Consider the following 23,193-nt stretch of genomic DNA (forward strand, 5'->3'; position numbering starts at 1 on the left):
CACTGTGTACATGGTGGTAGCGTGCGAAGATTAAAATGTGCATGCTTTTCATTCTGCGCAATGCAGCAGGACAAAAATATAGAAATGGATCTCGAGGATCCAGACAAAGGACAAATAGATCCAGATAAGGGGCCTCTCTCCTTTTAGGCAGCAGATAGCACGACTTGTGAATACTTCTGCTGTCACACTGTATTTGTAAGATAGGTACAGTTTGTTCTGAGTCTGTCACACACTGTCTGAACACTTCTTGTAGGTAGTACTTCTGCTGTAATAATGTGTGTGCATCTTGGTAATGCTGTCACACAGTGTGTGCAATTGGTGCAATTAATACAGATGCTAACACAAAGCGTGCGTACACCTAGGACATCGCCAAACTGGTATGACCAGTATTAGTGCAGGATTTCTGTAAGATTTACGAAATAACCTTTCCTTGGCTTTCTGGAGCATCATATCTTGTAGGAAGCTGGCTCTGTACATACTATATCAAAATGAGATGTAGACCCTCATCACAACTTTGGTGGTCTTTTCCAAAGACCGTTGAAGCCACCGAAGTCAAAATACAACTGTGCTGGTGGTCTTAAGACAGCCCTAATACGACTGAATTCTGCCCAAAATCAGGTGCAATTCCAAGACCAGTTGTGCTGGTGGCTGGCAGTATAGAGGCCAGTGTAGAGGCAGTACTGCCACGGTACCACCACGCCAAAAAGAGATGCACAATGTATTACAACCCGTAATAAGATGTAGTGGTGTCCAGATAGTGAGGCGCTGCCGGCGGTGGAAGTGCCAGGACCTGCCCTCTCCCGGACGACCTCCTTGATGGACCAGGTAAGTGGATTGTCTGACAGGTGAGGGTGTGTGTGTGTGCATGTTTGCATGCATGTGTGAATGTCATGAATGTGGAGGGGGTGTTTGTGGGTGCGGGTCTGCATGTGCCTGTGATTCTGGCTGGGGTGAGTGATTTTTTGTGGATGGGGTGAGTGAGGGTTTGTGGCTAGGGAGGGGGATGAGTGACTGTGGTTGGGGTGAGGGCATGAGTGCATGTGTGGGTGTGAGCGATTGAGTGCATTAGTTCAATTGAGCGGATGGAAGGGGTGAGTGCATGTGCATGTTTATGTAAGTGGACGGGGAGGGGTGTGAGTGTGAGTGTTTGTGGATGTGGAGGGGGTGAGTGCATGAGTGGGGGTGTGAGTGATTGAGTGCGTGAGTGCGATTGAGCAGATGGAAGGGGTGAGTGTGTTTATGCATGTGCATGTGTATTTAAGTGGACGGGGAGGGTGGTGTGTGTTTGTGTGACTGAACGGGGTTAGCTGGTGAGTGCGTGTATGCAGTGCAGGGAGAGGTGGGTGTGAATGTATGTATGTGCAGGGGAGGGGGAGTGAATGTATGTATGTGCATGGGGATAAGGGTGTGAATGTATGTATGCAGTGCAGGGGGGAGGGGGTGTGAATGTATGTATGAGCTGGGGGGAGTTGGAGGGTGGTGTCAATGTATGTATGCCCTGAGGGAGGTGGGGTGTGAATATATGTATGCGCTGGGGGAAGGGCGAAGTGAATGCCTGAGTGAGTGCGGTGTTTGTGTATGTATGTTAGTGTGAATGGGGGTGTATGACAAGTGCGTGGGTGAGTGGGGTTTGTTTGTTTGTGTGTGGGATTTTGTGAGTGCATGTGTGTGGGTATGTGGACATGTGTGTGAGTATATCCTGGAGACAGGAATGCTTATTCCTGTTGCCAGGGTGCAAGGCCGCCAGCTTTTCCTGGTGGTGTGACCACTATCATGCCATCCGCCATGCTGGAGGTGTTCACCTCCAGCCCGGCGGAACACGGTAATGTGGCAGGACAGGTGGAGGCTCGGCTGTTTGGCTTTGGCCAAACTCCTAATTTGGTGGTATTAACCGTCAGCCCATCTGCGGTGTCACCGCCACAGCGGCTCTGGTGGTCTTCGTACTGCCCGGGTCATATTGAGGGCCATAGTGTGCACAGAGTCCAGGGGTTCTTCAGAGGCTTAGCAGAGGCTAAAGTAGATAATACTAATGCTCTCTTTTGTGGTAGTGTGGTTGAGCAGTTAAGCTTATCAGAGGGTAGTGCAAAGCATTTGTTGTACACACACAGACAATAAAAGAAGCACACACTCAGGCCCTCATTATGACATTGGCGGCAAATACCGCCTACCGCCACGGCCGCCAATATACCATCGCTGTGGCTACCGACCGTCCATGGAATTATGACCGTAGCCGGAATACCGCCAGAAGGCTGGCAGAATTCCGGCGACGGTCATGGCGGCGGACGGCAGTAAGGTGGAGCTGCTGCCAGCAGCAGCGCCACACCAGCAAAACACCGCCTACCGTATCATGTTCCATGATACGGCCTGGCGGTGTTTTGCTGGTGGACACTTCTGCTGGCAGCAGCACCGCGTCCCGTCTCCTGCTGGAGGACCCCCTGCGAGCAGGTGAGTCGGGTTCTCCGACAGGAGAGGGGGTTAGGGGTGTTGTGTGGGTGTGTGGGGGTGTGTGTGACTGTGTTTGTATGCGTGCATGCATGCATGTGTAATGCGTGTGTGCATGAGAGGGTGTGTGTGTACGTGCATGCTGTGTCTTGTGATTGGATGTATGTTTGTGAGTATTGCTGTGAGTGTGTGTGAATGTATGAATGCGCGGGTGAATGTGTGTATGCGTGTGTGTATGGGTGTGTATGTATGTGCGTGTATGTGTGTATATGTGGGGGGAGGGTGAGGGAGTACTCTGGGGAGGGGGGTGTGGGAGACCCCTATCAGTTCCAGGGAAGGAATTCCCTGGCACTGATAGTGCCTACCGCCATGGTTTTCCTGACAGTACAGAAACCACAGAAACCATGGAGATGGGCGGGATCATAATGCCATGGGCAGCCTAGTGATTGCCGGCGGGCTGGAGTCAGGCAGAGGGGGTGCTGACTGTGGTGGTCTCCTGGGGTGCCGCCACCCCTCCAGGCACATCGAGGAGCGGAGCGCCGATCGGCCAGTTGGTTGGCTGCCCTGAGGGCCCACTGGAGTGGAGGAGGGAGAAGCCCGCTTCACGGCGCGGTGAGCCGCGGAAGAGACCCAGCGGGGCGGGCGGGCCGGGGGCAGCCTTTGCAGCCTGCGGGGCCAGCTGAGACTTGGGGAGATCCCCTGCCGGGGTTGGCGTGGGGCCCGGCGGGCCTGTTTTGGTGGCCGCGGTAACGCGGCCTGCGGGAGCAGAGTGCCTGGTCCCCCTCAGATAGCGTAAGGATCCTGTGGGGTGCTGGGCGGAGGCTCGTGCTGCCTGGCCGCGCTCCCCCTACCTTTGAGTGGACAGAGCACTAGCCTGAAGTAGAGTTCTAGTCCGGAGGTGAGAACTGGCGGCAGGGGGCTGGGAAGGAGGAGTGTGGAGGACCCTAAGGAAAGGAAGCCGGATGGAGACTGCTGCACTTGCCCCATACCTGCACGAGTGACATCAAAGGACCCTTTTGGGGCATACCACTGGAGTGGGTGCAGGCCCTTATGGGGCTGGATGCACTGGGATCGGCGGTGTACCACGTCCTGGCTGCAGCTCGGGGCTAGGGCCCGGGGCGGCAGAGCACCCCCTATGGGTGGCGATCTAGTGAATCCTGGGGGGCTCAGAGTGGTGGCTTCACACAGGGGTGACTGGAGGCCATCCGAAGCAGCATCCTGAGGTGGAAGAGGCGCACTTGCGGAGGGAGGAGAACGTTTGACCCTTGGGGACCCGCCCTGAGACTGCTGGGGTGCCTAAATAGTGCGGAGATGGGAAAAGACAAAGCTGTGAAGGCGGTTTGAACATGCGCCATTACACAATACACTACCTCAAGACAATCTATGCAGCAGCTTTGCCCTGTGTCCAGGCGAAAATGGTGACGATCCCCTGGGGGGGACACACAGTGGAGCCCACAAAGGCTGACTTGATGCACGCCATTCAAGGTCTCCGCTCGGCCCTGGAACAACAGATAGAGAACAGACCTCCGCAAAGTCTCAGAGAAAGTCAACACAGCAGAAACTAACATAGGGTCCCTCCAGGGGTAAACGGCCTCACTGAAAAAACAGATGACTACAATATACGCAGAGGTGGTCGAGCTTGGCAGGCGGGTGGAGGATGTGGAGGGACTTTCCTGCCACAGCAACATTTGGGTGCTGGGGTTCCTGAAGAAATTGGAAGGGTCCGTGGCAGAGTGTTATCTAGAAGATTGGATCAGCTCATCACTGAGGCCAGTGGCCTTTTGGAGTTTTTTGTCATTGAGAAGGCGCACAGGGCCCTGGCGCCTCCGCCTTCTCCAGGGGCCCCTCCAAGAGCCACCATTGCGAAAGTCCTTAACTACAGGGATAGAGACTGCATCCTATGAGCTGCCCGTGAACAGCAAGTCCCGCAATATGGAAATTGTACTATTGCCATATTCTCCAGCTACAACAAAAAGGTGCAGGAACAGCGCAAATCCTTCTTGGCAGCAAAACAGAAACTAAAGGCTATGTGGCTCACATACATGCTGTTATATCCTGCCAAATTGAAAGTCATCCACATGGGCAAGACACACTTCTCTGAGACGTTGATGGGTCGTGAACCACTGCATTGCCATGCCAGGATAATATGCTGGGTTTTAGTTATGACCAAGGCGCTACTGCAAGCAGACAGCAGGATGTTTTGATGGAGTAAGAAACAGGTTTGGGGGAGTAGACTTCTTAGTGGAAAGGTCCCGGTTGGACCGGTCAGGGGTTTGTCAACGTTCAGACACAATAGTGGGTGGGCTGCAATAGATGTACGTTCATGCTACCATTGTCCATGGGAGGGGCGAGGTTGTTGGGGCTCTTTTGGTTGCGGTTATCGATGTTATACAAGTTGCTGTTTGTCACACACTATGGCTGGGAGGGTAGGAAGGCACCCGCACTACGGAGACATGTAGCACATCATACACAATGTTAGTCCAGGAACGATTATACACTCCTCACCTGGAATGTGAGGGGACTTGGCACAGCCACCAAACGATACAGGGTGGTGTCATTGCTTAAGCGCCGGGGAGTCAGTATAGCCTGCCTCCAAGAAACTCACCTGACGGAAGTCGAAGCGCAGAATCTAGTTACAAAATGGAGGGGGCAGAACTATTTTGCTACTTTCTCATCTTTCGCTAGGGGAGTACACATTTGGGTGGCCCAGAGGGTACCTTTTGCACTGCGCTCGATGGAGGCAGATATAGAAGGCAGATACATCCTGCTTAGAGGGTCATTGGATGGTCACCAGTTGGAAATACTCAACTCTTATGCCCCGAATACGGACGACCCCACATTCTATCCTGCCTGCTAGTGAACTGTCCAGACACATGGGGCCTGATGTCTTTTGGGTGGGGGACTTCCATTGTATTATAGACGGGAATTTGGACAGACACCCCCTCAGACAGGGGACCAAGCCAAGAATGACCACAGATTTGAAGACCACAATGTCACACCTTGGGCTTGCAGACATTTGGAGGGAATACACGTGTTACTCGAATACTCATGGTACTTTCAGTTGGCTCTATCGCATATTGCTCACTCAACATACCACTCCTAGGATGCAGCAAGTATCTCACCTTACACGATATATGTCGGACCACGTCCCTGTGGTATGTCTTTCAATGGGGCTGTACCTCTCGCACTCTCTATAGCTGGAGATTCCTTTCTGAGATACTTCAGGAACCGGTGGGTAGAGGCACACTGAAACAATTACTAACAGAATACATGGAACATAATTGGAAGTCCACGCACAGCTGCGCGACAGAATGGTAAGCATGTAAGACAGTGCTCTGGGGAGGATGTATGGGGTTTACATGTGGAGTGCGGAAGACCCTCCAAGCATAACTGACTGATAGAGAAGATGCCCTGGCAGCATGCGAGCAGGGTGCAGCATGGGGGCCCGCCACTCAAGGGGAGGAAGTTAACCTGCTATGTCAGGTGATTGAAACCAGAGACATGCTGGAGCATTACACTTTAAAATCATATCGACAACTCCTACAACGTGAGGGTGATAGCTCTGGGAAACTCCTTGCATGGATCCTCTGTCGGGAACAACCGTGCTCCTTAGTACTCCATCTCAGGAATCCCCTGGGGTGGAGAAGCGAACACACAACATGATATAGCCACAGTATTTAGGGATCTCCTGGAGGGAGTATACGAGAACCCGGGGGACCAAGACTCAGATAGATTAGGGGAAAATCTGATGGCGGTGCGTCTCCCCCAGTTGAGTAAAGCAGGAATGAGGGCGCTGGAAGCTGACCTCACTCTTGAGGAAGTGATGGTGGCCATGAAATCTCTCCCATTGGGGAGGAGCCCGAGAAGCAATGGATTCACAGGCAAATTCAATCAGACATTTGCGACGGTACTGGCGCCGCACCTATTGACCATATACAATGAGACGTTCAATGGCAAGATTTTGCCAGACTCGATACGGGAAGGCCTCATAGCAATGATGCCCAAATCGGGGACAGCGGCCTCTGATCTGGCTGCTTACCGCCCGATCACAATGATTAACCTCGACATAAAGATCCTGTCTAAAATCCTGTTGTGCAACTCGCTAACGAGGTGACTCATTTGGTCCATTCGGACCGGTGTGGGTTCATACTGGGGCAAAATACCACTATGAATGCGTGTAGGCTTATGCATGACCTTCATGGGGTCAAGGATAGGGACGAGGACTTAGCACTGGTATCGATAGGTATAGCCAAAGTGTTTGACACAGTTAACTGGGCGTACCACCTCCGTGTCCTGAATGCCTTTGGGGTGGGACCTCAATTTCAGTGGTGGATCAAAATCCTATACACCAAACTGCCGACGAGGGTCAGAATGGGGGGACAGTGCTCAGACAGTCTCAGGATACAGAAGGGGACCCGACAGGGGTGTCCTATGTCACCACTGCCCTTTGCAATGGCCCTGGAGCCCTTAGCATGCAATCTTAGGCGTGACATGGAGAGGTGGGGTATTTGGCTCAGTGGGACATGCCACCTGCTATCGCTCTATGCCGATGATACGCTTTTTTATCTGAGGGACTCCGGGGTCTTACTGCCTGTCTTGATGCAGGAGCTGGCGACCTTTGGGCATTTGTCTGGGCTACAAATCAATGAAAACAAGTCTCTGATGCTCCCTCAGGGGAATTTAAAGCGGATCTAACGAGGTGCGAAGCAGACCATGCCCCTGCGATGGGAGAGTGACCATTTCTGATAGCTCTGGACAATGGTGGCCCACACACCTCAGCGCCAGAATCCGCTCAACATTGAGAGGGTGCTCTCAGGCTTGGAGAGCTCGGTGTGCTTTTGGAACTCCCTCTCATTATCAATAATGGGCTGAGTCACGGTCGCAAAGATGGTATTTTTGCCGCGATGCTTGTACACCTTTCAAAATTCGCTTGATACCCTCCCTGGCTCGGTCTTTAAACATCTCCACTCATTGCTGGTGTCCCTGATGTGGGTGGTGGGCCGCTGCAGGGTAAAATGGGAGACTCTTCAGCTCCCCCTCAAGGAGGGGGGCTGGCATTACCTAATTTGGAGTATTATTATTTAGCCTCCCAGTTACAGTACGTGGCGCTTTGGTTAACGGAGGGTATTAACTGGGAAAAAACCCTACTCAGGGAGAATACCCAGTGCAAAACCCTGACACAGCTGCTGCACACAGGGTCAGAGGGGAACAATCACTTCCATACCTAATACAACACACTACAAAGCTCTGGATGCGGGCAGTCGTGCGGTGCGTGCCCTTTGCACAGGACTTGGAGTTCTGGGATCTTCCGGCGTTCTGACAATTGGCCGCCACAGTGGATCCTCGACCTTGGCAGGAGGTGGGGGCTTGACTCTTGCAGGCCTCTACCCCAGTGAGACCTTTTTAACATTTGAGGTGGCACGGGATACTTTTGGGTTGAATCAGGGACAGTTCTTAACATATGACAGTATCCTTCATGTAACCCGAGAGATATGGCCTACTCACCCGGAGGCCCCGTCCTCATCGGTCCTGCTTCGGATGCTCCTGAATACGAGGGGGGACAGTCATCTTATATCACACTTATATAAAGCCATGATAGCAGATACGCCCAGGCCTGTTTTGCAAGCACGTGTGGCGTGGGATGGCGACCTGACTGAGCTGTTGGGGTAGGAGCAGTGGAAGGCAATATGTGCTTTGCTCCGTCAGTTGACCTTTAACACCATATTCAAGCTGATACATTTTAACTATATACATCGCACAGTTGTCACTCCAGCCTTCCTCCACAGAATGGATCCTAGCAGAGATGACGGCTTCCCACACTGCAATGCAAGACCTACAACTTTCTTACACTTAGCTTGGGACTGTCACATAGTACAAACTTTCTGGTAGGCAGTGGTTCAAACTTTAGGAACAGTCGGGCGGTGAGAATTGAACAAACTCCTGTGCAGTGCCTTTTGGGGGACGTTAAGAGAAAAAAAGGCAAAAAAATGGAATGGAAATTTGTGCAGTTGGCGCTGGTATTGGCCAGGCGAAGGGTGGAGATTACTTAGATGAGTGCGTGGGGGCCAAGCATACAAAGGTGGCGTACAGACGTCAAGGAATGGGCGTTGGCAGAAGAAATACGCTTAAGGCAGGTTAGGAGAGATGAACACCTTGAGGGGGATATACTGACATGGCAGGAGATGCATACAAGGATTGCTGAGCATGAAGACACAGGGCAAGATGTCTCCTTGAGTACTCAGGAATAGCGCTGGGGCAGCCAAGGCTCCAAGAAACAGTATTTGCAAAGTTATTGGGAATATGATGAATATCTATGTGGCACACCTATTGTACCCTTGAACGTTGGGTAACGGACTAACTCAGAAATGCCATATGATAAAGTACTGTTGGGGGGAGACCAGCTGATGGGTGCAAATGTGGTTATGGTGCAATGTTTAGCATGTACAGAAAGTTAAAAAATGTAAAAATAACGTTAAAAAAAAACGAACATGGGCTCCTATGGAAACTGAGGGCACTCGGAATCAGGCCTGCCTGCAGGTAAGTACCCTCTGCTTCAGCACTGGGGGGGCCATAAGTAGGCACCAAACACACACCCTCCGCAGCACTGAGGCGGCAGAATGCAAGGTGCAAACAAGGCGTCGGGTTTCCAATGCTGGTCTATGACCCTGGGGTCACTGAGATGCTTCAGGCGAGATCTAGGGGCTCGGCTTGGACAAACCACAGTCTGGACAGGGAAGAGGGCAGCCTGATGAGCATAGCTGAACCGGAGGACGGGTTCTCCCAAGGCCCGGGGCTGTGGGTGCAGTGGTCTTTTCGCCGTCAGATATCTTCATCCAGAGCTTTCGCTGTCAGGGGAATCCTCAGGATTCCCTCTGCAGGCGTTGTCGTAGAGGGGTGGAAAGGTCAGTCCAGGGTGGGCACTTGCTCACAATTCCCTAGGGACTCTCTCTAGCTGGTTGGGCCATCTGGTCACTGGCCAAAGGCGTTGGGTGCAGGGTTGTCAGGGCTCACGGTTCCGGGGAGGCTCTGGAGTCCCTTGGTTGATGATTCTTTGTGGACATGGCCACTGTCCTCAGGAGTTCTCGGTCTTCTGTGGTGAAGGGCAGTCCTCTAGAGCTTGGCAAAGGTTGCTGGTCCCAATGGATGCGTCGCTTTCTTCATGCAGGTTGTCTGAAGCAGGAGATAGGGCGGTTGGGCTGGGGCCAAGTCAGTTTGTGTCTTCCTTCTTCTGTGCTGGGGTTTTAGCTATGCAGTCCTTCTTGTTGTTGTGAGGTCGCTGGGAATCTGATGACTTAGGTTCAGGGGAGCCCTTAAATCCTGGATTTAGGGGCGTTACAGGGGCCAGAGGACAGAAGCCAATGGCTACTGGCCCTGAGGGTGGCTACACCCTTCTTGTGTCTACTCCCTTTAGAGAGGGGGCACAAACCTAACCCTATAGGTCCCTGTCCTCCAAACCAAAATGAAGAATTCTGCAGGGGGGCGTCAGCTCAGCTCTGGACACCGTAGGGGTGGTCCTGGCTGGGGTGGTCACTCCTCCCTGTTTTCCCTAATTTTTCTGCTGGATTTACTGCCAAAAGTAGGGCTTTGTCTGGGGGCGAGCAACTCCACTTACCGGAGTGCCCTGGGGCACGGTAACCCGAGGCTTGAGCCTTTGAGGCTCACTACCACGTTACAGTTCCTGCAGGGGGTAGGTGTGAAGAACCTCCACCCAGGTCAGGCTTTGTTTCTGGCCACAGAGAGCACAAAGGCTCTCACCCCATGTGGTCAGAAACTGGTCTGAAAGTGGCAGGCTGGCCCAGACTCTCTAAGATGCCCTCTGAGTGCATTTTTCAATAATCCCACACTGGCATCAGTGTGGGTTTAATGTGCTGAGAACTTTGACACCAAACTTCCCAGTATTCACTGAAGCCACTATGGAGCTGTGGAGTTCGTAATGACAAACTCCCAGACCATATACTCAATAGGGCTACAGTGCACTTACAATGTTTAAGAATTGACTTAGACACTGTAGGGGCATATTGCTCATGCAGCTATGCCCTCATCTGTGGTACAGTGCACCCTACCTTAGGGCTGTAAGGCCTGCTAGAGAGGTGACTTACTATGCTACAGGCAGTGGTTTTTGGGCATGGCACACTGAGAGGGGTGCAATGTCAACTTTGCCTTTTTCTCCCTACCAGCTCACACAAGCTGCAAGGGCAATACGCATGTGCTTGGTGAGTGGTCCCCCAGGGTGGCATAATACATGCTGCAGCCCTTGGGGACCTTCCCTGGCCACAGAGCCTTTGGTACCCTGGGTACCTTTTACAAGGGACGTAACTGTGGGCCATGGGTGTGCCAGTTGTGGGAGCAAAGGTACAGATTTTCGGAAAGAATTCTAGTGCTGGGGCCTAGTTAGCAGGGTCCCAGTGCACTTTCAATCAAAGTTGGCACCAATATTAGGCAAAAAGTGTGGGGGCATGCCAACAGTGGCACTTTCCTACATACCTAAACTGATTTTCTTCCCCCTTTTGGTTCCTACCCAAAATATCTCCCTGTAGTTTCTATCAGGGATCTTTCCTGAGTCCTGCACTCTTTAACATCAATCCGACTTCTCTGGCTGGTCGAGTCTGCAGCTTTGACTTCTTGCCTAAGATTAAGAGCCAGATGTACAAAGGCTTTTACGCGTCGCAAACAGTGAAAATCACTGTTTGCGAGGCGCAAAACGCACATCACGATGCCCATTCCCATTTTGCGAGTTGGTAACCTAGTTACTGACTCGCAAAATGGGACTGCGAGTTGCAAATAGGAAGGGGTGTTCCCCTTCCTATTTGCGAGTCGCATCGCGATGTAGGATTGCTTTGTGACCGCGAACGCGGTCGCAAAGCAATCGCAGTTACCACCAGTGTCACACTGGTGGTAACCCATTCGCAAAAGGGAAGGGGTCCACATGGACCCTTTCCCCTTTGTGAATGGCCCTGAAATTTTTTTTTCAGAGCAGCTCTGAAAAAAAGAAACTGAAACGTTTAATTTTTCATTTTGTAATACATTTCGTTTTCCTTTAAGGAAAACGGGCTGCATTACAAAAAAAAAAAACTGCTTTATTTCAAAGCAGTCACAGACATGGTGGTCTGCTGTCTCCAGCAGGCCACCATCCCTGTGAGTGCTGCGACTCGCAAGGGGGTCGCAAATTGCGACCAACCTCATTTATATTAATGAGGTGGGCCTTTGCGACCCCCTTGCGACTCGCAGATGGTGTCAGGGACACCATCCTGCATCCGGCATTGCGAATCGCAAATTGCGAGTCGCTCAGACTCGCAATTTGCGATTCGCAATGCCGGAATTTCGTACATCTGGCCCCAAGAGTATAGTAACTTGGACATCCACCAGACATCAAAGACACATTGATCAATGTATTCCTTTGTATCTGAGTTATGAGTAGCTATGCGTTAGATTTTGGAAGTTTCATGTTTTTCAGCTAAATTACCTAATGTAAAATTACAAATTGTAGTTTTCAGAGAAACGAAATGATATATATTCCAAAAAAGCAAAACAGAACTTAAATGAGTAGTAAAAACAATTACATATTGGGGAAAACACGCTCACTGTGCCACACAAACTATCAACCTACTTTTATGTTGCTACAGCATCCCATTTGTTAGTGCCCATCAAGTATATGAGGAAAGTTGTGGAAGCAGACTGAACCCACGTTCCCCAAGTAATATACATTTAACAAGCGGAGAAAGCTCTATGGTTGCCGCTTAGCTGAGAGATATATAGTGCATTTAGCGAGTCTGTGTGCAGTTCGGTTATGATAGTTTGTGTGCACTCCTATCTCAGGAGAGATTTTGTCAGTGGGTTCCTCTGGCTGCATCCATTGTGATAGGCTGTTATTCCTTAATGTTGTTAATTTATACGTTGATAGGTTATCTCGTGGATGCTTTTTTGAAAGCAAGGTTGTTATCAACCACTTCTGGAAGTTCTGATTGCATTGTTCGGATGAGCTGTCTGATTGCATTTGCAATCTGTGGCCACTACCAGTTCCAACTTCTGTTCTTCTGTGAGTTATATGTGTCTTCTCACATTTTTTCACGCCTGCATTCTCTGCATTGTGGCACTGAACAGCGATTCCTGGACCTCGTTTTGCCAGCTAGAACCATAAGTGTGCGATCCCTGAAATCTGTCCTGATTGGCAAATTTGACGTTCTTAGCGTTATGAAAAATAGTTTTGCCCGCCCCCAATTCTTATCATTTCTTATGGAAGGGAAAACACTCTAATGCTCGTATTAACTATCAAGTCAAAGTCCAGTCCAAATTGTGGTACAAAATCATCAAAGAAGAACGTCCGCCTCACTTATAGTTTTGAATTCCAAAAACAGAATTATTACTTTTTTCCACTAAAAACTCAGTCTTACACAGAACTTTTTCAAGGCTGCAGAATTATATATACACGAGTAAAATCAGTATTAATTCATCACATACAATATCCTAAAATATTTACTTTGTTATGGGCCACAACTGAATATAATGAGTATTTATTATACACTTTTTCTTCTCTCAGCTATCAATCCTCAAAACCCCCCATTTTCTAATTATTTTATCATAAATGGCAGGGAACACAAGTTCCAAGTACAGATTTATCATCCCTAGTGGGATAACAAAGTGTATCACAACAAGTAATTTTTAACCAAAACATAATCAATCTAAAGTGTCTACGATTATATATACCTATGGTCATTATTTCAACATTGATTTATTTTAAGCATCTACGGCCAATGAGAGTTGTACTTGATTAATATTTTTAAGATCTGTTCCCAAATAGTGCATACATTCCCAATTGTTCGTATTAATATTTCAAACTGCCATTATATGCAGTCCATGTCCTTCAATTATTTATGAAGATAGAATATCATAATTCTAAAATTCAAATTGATATGACAGTCATCACCAATAATACATGTAAGTTATATTTGAAATTTCTCTCAAAAGTGTATGGTCTAAATATGTAGGTAAGGCAGTCTATTTATTATTGTATACTAAGATATTTCTCTCCCAGAGCTAGAATAAAAAAGTGAAAACTCTATTTTTTTATGACATAGAGTCATATGTAGTACTACGGACATGGTAAGCACCATTAAACAAGATGGAAAATAGGAGCTATGTAGAAGAAAACGTACACTGCATAGAATATAACTAGCCTGGAACCACACCATTAAAAGTCATTACTTCAATGCTTCAGCACACACAAGGTATACATATCAGCTAATTGTAAAACTCGTTCTGAATCCAGCCTTCTACAAAATTGGAAGAATGACTGTATTTAACATAGACCAGTCAAGTCAAGCATACTCCCTTTGCCTCTCCCACATAACCCATTGTGGAAACTCCAGGTTGCAAAATTCTAGATTCCAATAGCAAGATCAAAAATTCACCAAGTTTCTCCCATACCCACTGTTCTTACCGTAAATGCTTCCACAAAGGCGGTGTGTGGCATGCAAGTCGTCATCTTGAATGGCACTTTAAAAAGCAGCAGGGTTCATACTGTAACCCTGAGGTCAATAAACTCTACGTCCTAGATCCACTATGTTGGCTGCCATTTTACACTGTTCAATTTCCTTGAGTAATATGTATGAAATCATTTGAAAATAAATAATTCTCTCAATATTGTAACTTCCTTCATGAATGACCCTCAATCTTTCCTCACTTTTTATTGAAGATGTTCCTCAATTGTTCCTTACGGTTGTGGTAGTCCTGTGTAAATGATTTCCTGAGGACTGCGTGTGCCGTGCACGGCACCATCTTGAATGCCTGCTTACAAAGCCACAACAGTAACCTAGAAGTCAAAACACATTCCATTCCGGATCCACTATACTATCCGCCATCTTATACTACTCCGTTTCCTCGAGTGATTGTACAGAGTGAATAGCCAGTTCTTTCACTGAAGTAAACTCTTGGTATTCTAGATGCGGCATGATCTCTTTAATGAATCCTTTTTTCTTATTCACACAGCATTACCACAGCCTCATTGAATAACATGTTATGTTGCATTCTGAGGTCAGCCTTGACATACAACGCAATTTTATCTTACCTAACCGGGTCCTGTCCCATTTAGTGTTTAGGCGCTAATTACAATGCAGTATTACATGATAAAAGAATGAAATTCAATAGGTCACATGACAGGTGGGTCATAGGGGCAAACAAGAATATTTCAAATGCCAAGAGAAAAGGTCATAGTGAGCCCAACAGTGATCTACCCAAAGTGAAAGCAAACTGAGACTATACAGCAGCGACAAACAGAGAGACTAGGGCAGGTGAGTCAGCCTGCAGGGTGATGACTAGAGACGGACAGTGGTGGGCACCCAAGTAGGAAATATCAGAAATATTGGAGGAATTGTTGGAGGTAGACAGCTTGTGGAACAGAACCACAGGGGAACTAATGTAGCAAGATGATGAACCATGGTGAGGCTGGGGATTGAGCACGTAGAGGGGCAACAAATGTCACAGAGAGCATTGGGTCAGGCACCAGAGAAGCGGATGGTGTAAGTTAAATAGTGGTTGGTGAAACGGGAGTGTGGTGGGGAAGCCAGTGTAATGGTAACTACTGAAGGTGACTGGGTATGGAATAGTGCAATATATACGGATGAGGAATATATGTTTTTAAAACTTTTGCTGTTTGAGATTTTTATAAAACTTTTTCCATACATTATCCCATTAACCCCTCTCAAGTCCCATATACAGCTTGCTGAGGGCATGGTTGCTATATGTGGTATTCCATCCTTCTGACTGTTCTCCTGAAGGTTCTCCTCTGCTTTTGTTTGAACCTCGGCAGAGCGGGGTAGATAACTCCTCTTGCTGTTGTGTTATTTATTCCTACTATGTAGAAGGAAAATGTTTCATTGTGAAACATTCCTATGATTCGAGCTCCAAAATGCCATTTCTTCCCATGGTTTAAGCATAGCAATAGCATCTCATGCATAGGGTATATCAGGTGCACATTTCATGTAAAAAAAGAAACTGAGCATGTGAAACTCTGTGTGTATGAGGGACGTCATGGCACAAAGATGAATGCAAAGGACACCACCCTACATGTATTATAGTTCTTAAGAGTGGCCCTCATAATATCGTTTATTGTTAACGCCATATATAAATAGCAAGGAGCATCCAAATATTAGAACTCAAAATTAACTTTGGGCTTAACTTAGAGTTTGGCGCAGAGGGTACTTCATTTCACTGGCGATGAAGAACTCTCTCTGCCAAACTGTCGGTCTGCCCCCTCCCCACACCCGATTTATGGCACCATAGCAATAGCATGTCATGCATGGAACAGCACAGGCCCCCTTTGTAGTTAAGAAAGAAAGAAATTAAACGTGTGAGAATTCTGGGAGCATGACAGAATTCATGGCAGACGTGTAATATGCTTCTTAAGAGTGCCCTACACAACAGCATTTATTACTGATGATATATATCAGTATATATATATATATGTTGATATATATATATATATATATATATATATATATATATGTTAGATGGCATGTGTAGCTGCAGGTACACATGCTGTGCACATCCCGCCATCTGGTGTTGGGCTCGGAGTGTTACAAGTTGTTTTTCTTCGAAGAAGTCTTTTCGAGTCACGAGACCGAGGGACTCCTCCCATTTCGACTCCATTGCGCATGGGCGTCGACTCCATCTTAGATTGTTTTTTTTCCGCTATCAGGTTCGGACGTGTTCCTTTTCGCTCCGTGTTTCGGGTCGGAAAGTTAGTTAGAACCTCGGAAAAATCGTCGGTATTGTTTGCGTTCGGTATCGGGTTAGTTACAACAGATCGACACCGAATTAAGAAGAGCTCCGGTGGCCCTTCGGTGTTTTTTCGATCCCCGTCGGGGCCTGGACGGCCCGGCCACGTGTCTCTTCAAGGCTGATGGAACGGACCCCATTCCGCTTCTGTCCAAAATGCCATAACAAGTATCCATATACAGATCAACACCTGGTCTGTAACTTGTGTTTGTCACCAGAACACAAGGAGGATACTTGTGAGGCCTGTCGAGCGTTTTGGTCCAGGAAGACACTCAGGGACCGAAGAGCAAGAAGACTGCAAATGGCGTCGGCGCCGACAGGACAAGGTCGTTTCGAGGAGGAGGAAGAAACATTCTCCACCCAAGATTCGGACTCGGAGGAGATCGATCCCGAAGAAACGCCGAAAACCGTGAGTAAGACGTTGAAACAAAAAACTCATGAGAAGACCGCTAAAGCCCAGGGGACGCCACCGCCAACAGGCCATGGCTTAACCCGAAAAATAGGTGACCGTCCATCGGCACCGAAAAAGGGCGAGCTGGTGTCAAAGTCATCCGACTCCGGTCGAGAAACCGGCACACAGCAATCTCGGGCCCGAGAGAGTGGCTCCGAGAAGATTCGCATCGAGACAGCGGCACCGTAATGGATCGGCACCGAGTGTGGCACGACGTCGAAAGTAAAGAAAGTTTCGTCGGAGCCGAACAAGGCAGCCGAAAAGGTTTCGGTACCGAAACATCCGGCCTCCAATCCGAAAATAAGTTCCTATTCAGAGGAACAAGGACTGTCCTCACAAATGAAGACACACAGATTTGGACAAGAATTAGAGACAATAGAGCCAGATCACACACAAAGACGGCTCTTTATTCAAAAAGATACAGGGAAGATCAGCACTCTTTCTCCAATCTAAATGAAACGTAAACTTGCCTTCCAAGACAAAGACAAACAGCCACACGCAAAGGTGGCTAAACAAGTAACACCACCACCATCCCCACATCACTCTTCGCAACCATCACCGGTAGCCACTCCACCAATGATGCAATCCCCAACTCATACAGGAATGAGTCAAGACGACCCTGGCGCATGGGACCTTTATGACGCACCAGTGTCAGATAATAGTCCAGAATGCTATCCAGCGAGATCATCGCCACCAGAGGATAGTACAGGCTACGCTCAGGTGGTGTCGAGAACAGCGGCATTTCACAATGTCAGCCTTCATTCAGAACCCATTGAAGACGACTTTCTTTTTAATACACTGTCGTCCACACACAGTCAATATCAGAGTCTTCCGATGTTACCTGGAATGCTAAAACACTCCAAACAAGTGTTTGAGGAGCCTGTCAAAGGGAGAGCCATTACTCCAAGAGTAGACAAAAAATACCAACAGACGCAGTGTACATCACACAACAGCTAACACCAGACTCTGTTGTAGTGGGAGCAGCGCGCAAAAGAGCCAACTCTCATACTTCAGGAGATGCACCACCTCCAGATAAAGAAAGTAGAAAATTCGATGCTGCAGGCAAAAGGGTGGCGGCACAGGCAGCAAACCAGTGGCGTATTGAAAATTCGCAAGCTTTGTTATGATAGGGCCCACTGGGATGAGATGCAACACTTTATTGAACATTTACCAAGAGAGTTCCAAAAAAGAGCGCAGCAAGTGGTAGAAGAGGGACAAAGTATCTCCAATAATCAGATACGGTCAGCAATGGATGCTGCAGACACAGCTGCTAGAACTGTCAACACAGCAGTAACAATAAGGAGACATGCATGGCTGCGTACATCAGGATTTAAACCAGAGATACAGCAAGCTGTGCTAAATATGCCATTCAATGGACAGCAGTTGTTTGGGCCGGAGGTGGACACTGCTATAGAAAAACTTAAGAAAGACACTGACACGGCCAAAGCCATGGGCGCACTCTACTCCCCGCAGAGCAGAGGCACATTTCGAAAGACACAATTTCGAGGGGAGTTTCGAGGGCAAACCACAGAAGCCACAACCTCACAAACAAAGCCCACTTACCAGAGCCAGTATCAGCGGGGAGGTTTTCGGGGACAATATAGAGGAGGACAATTTCAAAGAAATAGAGGAAAGTTCCAAAGTCCCAAAACTCCTCCAAACAAACAGTGACTTCAAGGTCACAAATCCCCAACACATAACACCTGTGGGGGGAGACTAACCAAGTTTTACACACAATGGGAGGGAATAACAACAGACACTTGTGTCTTAGCAATTATCCAGCATGGTTATTGCATAAAATTCCTCAAATTCCCTCCGGACATCCCACCGAAAACACACAGTATGTCAAAACAACATATAGATCTTCTAGGACTAGAAGTTCAGGCATTGCTACAGAAAGAAGCAATAGAATTAGTACCAAGACAACAAATAAACACAGGAGTTTACTCACTGTACTTTCTGATACCCAAAAAAGACAAGAGTCTGAGACCTATACTAGATCTCAGAACATTAAATACCTACATCAAATCAGACCACTTTCACATGGTTACATTACAAGACGTAATCCCACTGCTCAAACAACAAGACTACATGACAACACTAGACCTAAAGGATGCATATTTCCATATACCAATACATCCTTCACACAGAAAGTACCTAAGGTTTGTATTCCAAGGGATACATTACCAATTCAAAGTGTTGCCATTCGGAATAACAACTGCGCCAAGGGTTTTTACAAAATGCCTGGCAGTAGTAGCTGCACATATCAGAAGGCAACAAATACATGTGTTCCCGTACCTGGACGATTGGTTAATCAAAACCAACACGCTAAGACGGTGTTCACAACACACAAGATATGTCATAGAAATCCTACACAAACTAGGTTTCTCAATCAACTACGCAAAGTCACACCTTCTGCTGTGTCAAACACAACAATACTTAGGGGCGACAATCAACACAGCAAAAGGGATTGCCACTCCAAGTCCACAAAGAATTCAAACATTTCACAATGTAATACAGACCATGTATCCAAAACAAAGGATACAAGTCAAAATCGTAATGAAACTACTAAGAATGATGTCTTCATGCATAGCCATTGTCCCAAATGCAAGGTTTGCACATGCGGCCCTTACAACAGTGCCTAGCATCACAATGGTCACAAGCACAGGGTCAGCTTCTAGATCTGGTGTTGATAGACCGCCAAACATACATCTCGCTTCAATGGTGGAACAGGATCAATTTAAACCAAGGGCGGCCTTTCCAAGACCCAGTGCCACAATACGTAATAACGACAGATGCTTCCATGACAGGGTGGGGAGCACACCTCAATCAACACAGCATCCAAGGACAATGGGACATACAACAAAGACAGTTTCACATAAATCACTTAGAACTGTTAGCGGTATTTCTAGCGCTGAAAGCATTTCAACCCATAATAACCCACAAATACATCCTTGTCAAAACAGACAACATGACAACAATGTATTACCTAAACAAACAGGGAGGGACACACTCGACACAGTTGTGTATCCTGACACAGAAAATATGGCATTGGGCGATTCACAACCACATTTGCCTAATAGCACAATTTAGTCCAGGAATTCAGAACCAGTTAGCAGACAATCTCTCTCGGGATCACCAACAGATCCACGAATGGGAGATTCACCCCCAAATACTAAACACTTACTTCCAAATTTGGGGAACACCACAAATAGATCTATTTGCAACAAAGGAAAACTCAAAATGCCAAAACTTCGCATCCAGGTACCCACAAGATCAGTCTCAGGGCAATGCGTTATGGATGTACTGGTCAGGGATATTTGCTTACGCTTTTCCCCCTCTCACACTCCTTCCATATCTAGTAAACAAGTTGAGTCAAAACAAACTCAAACTCATACTAATAGCACCAACATGGGCAAGACAACCTTGGTACACAACACTACTAGACCTTTCAGTAGTACCTCATGTCAAACTACCAAACAAACCAGATCTGTTAACACAAAACAAACAACAGATCAGACATCCAAATCCAGCATCGCTGAATCTAGCAATTTGGCTCCTGAAATCCTAGAATTCGGACACTTAGACCTCACGCAAGAATGTATGGAAGTCATAAGACAAGCTAGGAAACCTACCACTAGACACTGCTATGCAAATAAGTGGAAAAGATTTGTTTATCACTGCCATAATAATCAAATTCAACCCTTACACGCATCTGCAAAACATATAGTAGGATACTTACTACATTTGCAAAAGTCAAAACTAGCTTTCTCTTCTATAAAGATACATCTTACCGCAATTTCAGCTCACCTGCAAATTACGCACTCAACTTCATTATTTAGGATACCAGTCATAAAAGCATTTATGAAAGGCCTAAAGAGAATTATACCACCAAGAACACCACCAGTTCCTTCATGGAACCTCAACATTGTCTTAACACGACTCATGGGTCCGCCTTTTGAGCCCATGCACTCTTGTGAAATGCAATACTTAACGTGGAAAGTTGCATTCTTGATTGCCATCACATCTCTAAGAAGAGTGAGTGAATTTCAAGCATTTACCATACAAGAACCATTTATTCAAATACACAAGAATAAAGTAGTTCTACGGACAAATCCAAATTTTTTACCAAAAGTTATCTCACCGTTCCACTTGAATCAAACAGTAGAATTACCAGTGTTCTTCCCACAGCCAGATTCGGTAGCTGAAAGAGCACTACATACATTAGACATCAAAAGAGCGCTAATGTACTACATTGACAGAACAAAACTGATTCGAAAAACAAAACAACTATTTATTGCCCTTCAAAAACCTCATACAGGAAATCCAATTTCAAAACAAGGCATTGCTAGATGGATAGTTAAGTGTATTCAAACCTGCTATCTTAAAGCAAAGAGAGAGCTGCCTATTACACCAAAGGCACACTCAACCAGAAAGAAAGGTGCTACCATGGCCTTTCTAGGAAATATTCCAATGAACAACATATGTAAGGCAGCAACATGGTCTACGCCTCATACATTTACCAAACACTACTGTGTAGATGTGTTAACTTCACAACAAGCCACAGTAGGTCAGGCTGTATTAAGAACATTGTTTCAAGCAACTTCTGCTCCTACAGGCTGAACCACCGCTTTTGGGGAGATAACTGCTTACTAGTCTATGCACAGCATGTGTATCTGCAGCTACACATGCTATCGAACGGAAAATGTCACTTACCCAGTGAACATCTGTTCGTGGCATTAGTCGCTGCAGATTCACATGCGCCCACCCGCCTCCCCGGGAGCCTGTAGCCGTTTAGAAGTTGATCTTGAACATTTGTAAATTTGTAAATATATTACTTTAAACTTCATTATGTACATACGTATTCACTCCACTGCATGGGCACTATTACTAGCATACACAACTCCTACCTCACCCTCTGCGGGGAAAACAATCTAAGATGGAGTCGACGCCCAGGCGCAATGGAGTCGAAATGTGAGGAGTCCCTCGGTCTCGTGACTCGAAAAGACTTCTTCGAAGAAAAACAACTTGTAACACTCCGAGCCCAACACCAGATGGCGGGATGTGCACTATTACTAGCATACACAACTCCTACCTCACCCTCTGCGGGGAAAACAATCTAAGATGGAGTCGACGCCCATGTGCAATGGAGTCGAAATGGGAGGAGTCCCTCGGTCTTGTGACTTGAAAAGACTTCTTCGAAGAAAAACAACTTGTAACACTCCGAGCCCAACACCAGATGGCGGGATGTGCACAGCATGTGAATCTGCAGCGACTAACGCCACAAACAGATGTACACTGGGTAAGTGACATTTTCCATATACCACAACAGACATGTAATATTCTTAAGAGTGCCCTACACAACCGTATTTATCACTGATGGCACATATACAGTATATAGAGAGACAGATCTAGAGAGATATTTAGATATATTTCAAGAGGCATACAAACAATCAAAATTAACTATGCCAAATTCTTAGTCAGACCCAGAGAGGGTACTCCATTAAATTGGCACCAGAATATCCTCTCTGCCAAACTCTTGATACACCCACCCGATTTAGAGCTGGGAAGACCAACAGTATTTAAAAGGCAGAGCATGCTCCATCTCTGTCACCAAATTACTCCTCCAGTGGCCTGACGGAGTACGGGTGGTCGGAGGTAAGCCATCTGACCATCCACTCAATTTAGAGTGGGTGGTCGGATGGGTTTTATTGCGGTCTGTCATAAAAGAAAAATGACTCCCACAAAATAGGGTTATTTTATTTAAGAAATGTAAAACTTTTAAAGTGTTTGACAGCAACCTTTATGTTTGATGGAGCCATCTGTCAAAATTCTCTAACATTGACAGGAACTGCTGTTATAGTAGTTCTTGCCAATGTGTAGTGATGTCTGTGCGGCTGGCCAACATCTCTAAGTTTGTCTGGCGAAGTAAAGGCATGGTGGCAGATGTAGAGTTCACAGCCTCCCTGTCTGTCTTTACTCCATATGGCAAACCTTAAATCAGGGCCCTTTTAATGAAGGACCTTGTTACTTGAAAAATAAAATAAAATGAAGCACATATTTAAATGCTCACATGTTGGAGCTTTGCCTGGCCTTCTGTTGCTGTTCTGCATGCCTTTTGCTGCAAGGTGTACCAGTAATCCGATTCTTTCAGTAGGAGAATCATTCACCCACATGTTTTAGCAATTAGTCTATGAAGAGAGTCTCAGATGCGAAGTGGAAAAGAAGTCTGGTAACCCAAGTGAATTGAAAATTATGTACAACCATCTTTTTCCACAGTGCATCACCAATAAGCTCCGTGAACAAGGCTACAACTCATCGTTGGACCTCCCAGATGTTGTGCTTACATTTGTAAAAACCCATCCATTGATGTATAATGAGGTGAAGCCGGTGGGAGAGATGCCCATCCTCGTGAAGAACAAGGTGATCTACACCAAGATTGCAGTGGACAGAGTTACTGCACTGGATGGACAGGACTATGACGTGCTGTACATTGGAACAGGTATGTGGTCATAGTTTCCTTTTCA

The 23,193-nt window shown here is 47.0% G+C and overlaps 1 protein-coding gene across 2 annotated transcripts in view; it reads left to right on the forward strand.

The window, feature by feature from the left end:
* The window catches only part of SEMA4G (semaphorin 4G), a 516,826-nt gene that overhangs the window by 419,402 nt on the left and 74,231 nt on the right, over nt 1-23,193 (forward strand). For both annotated transcript variants that reach the window (XM_069239519.1, XM_069239518.1), the window contains one exon: nt 22,946-23,168. In XM_069239519.1, coding sequence (XP_069095620.1) covers nt 22,946-23,168 — 223 coding nt within the window. The remainder of the gene's footprint in view (nt 1-22,945; nt 23,169-23,193) is intronic.

The sequence above is a fragment of the Pleurodeles waltl genome, chromosome 6 (assembly GCF_031143425.1).
Source record: "Pleurodeles waltl isolate 20211129_DDA chromosome 6, aPleWal1.hap1.20221129, whole genome shotgun sequence".
Lineage (NCBI taxonomy): Eukaryota > Metazoa > Chordata > Amphibia > Caudata > Salamandridae > Pleurodeles > Pleurodeles waltl.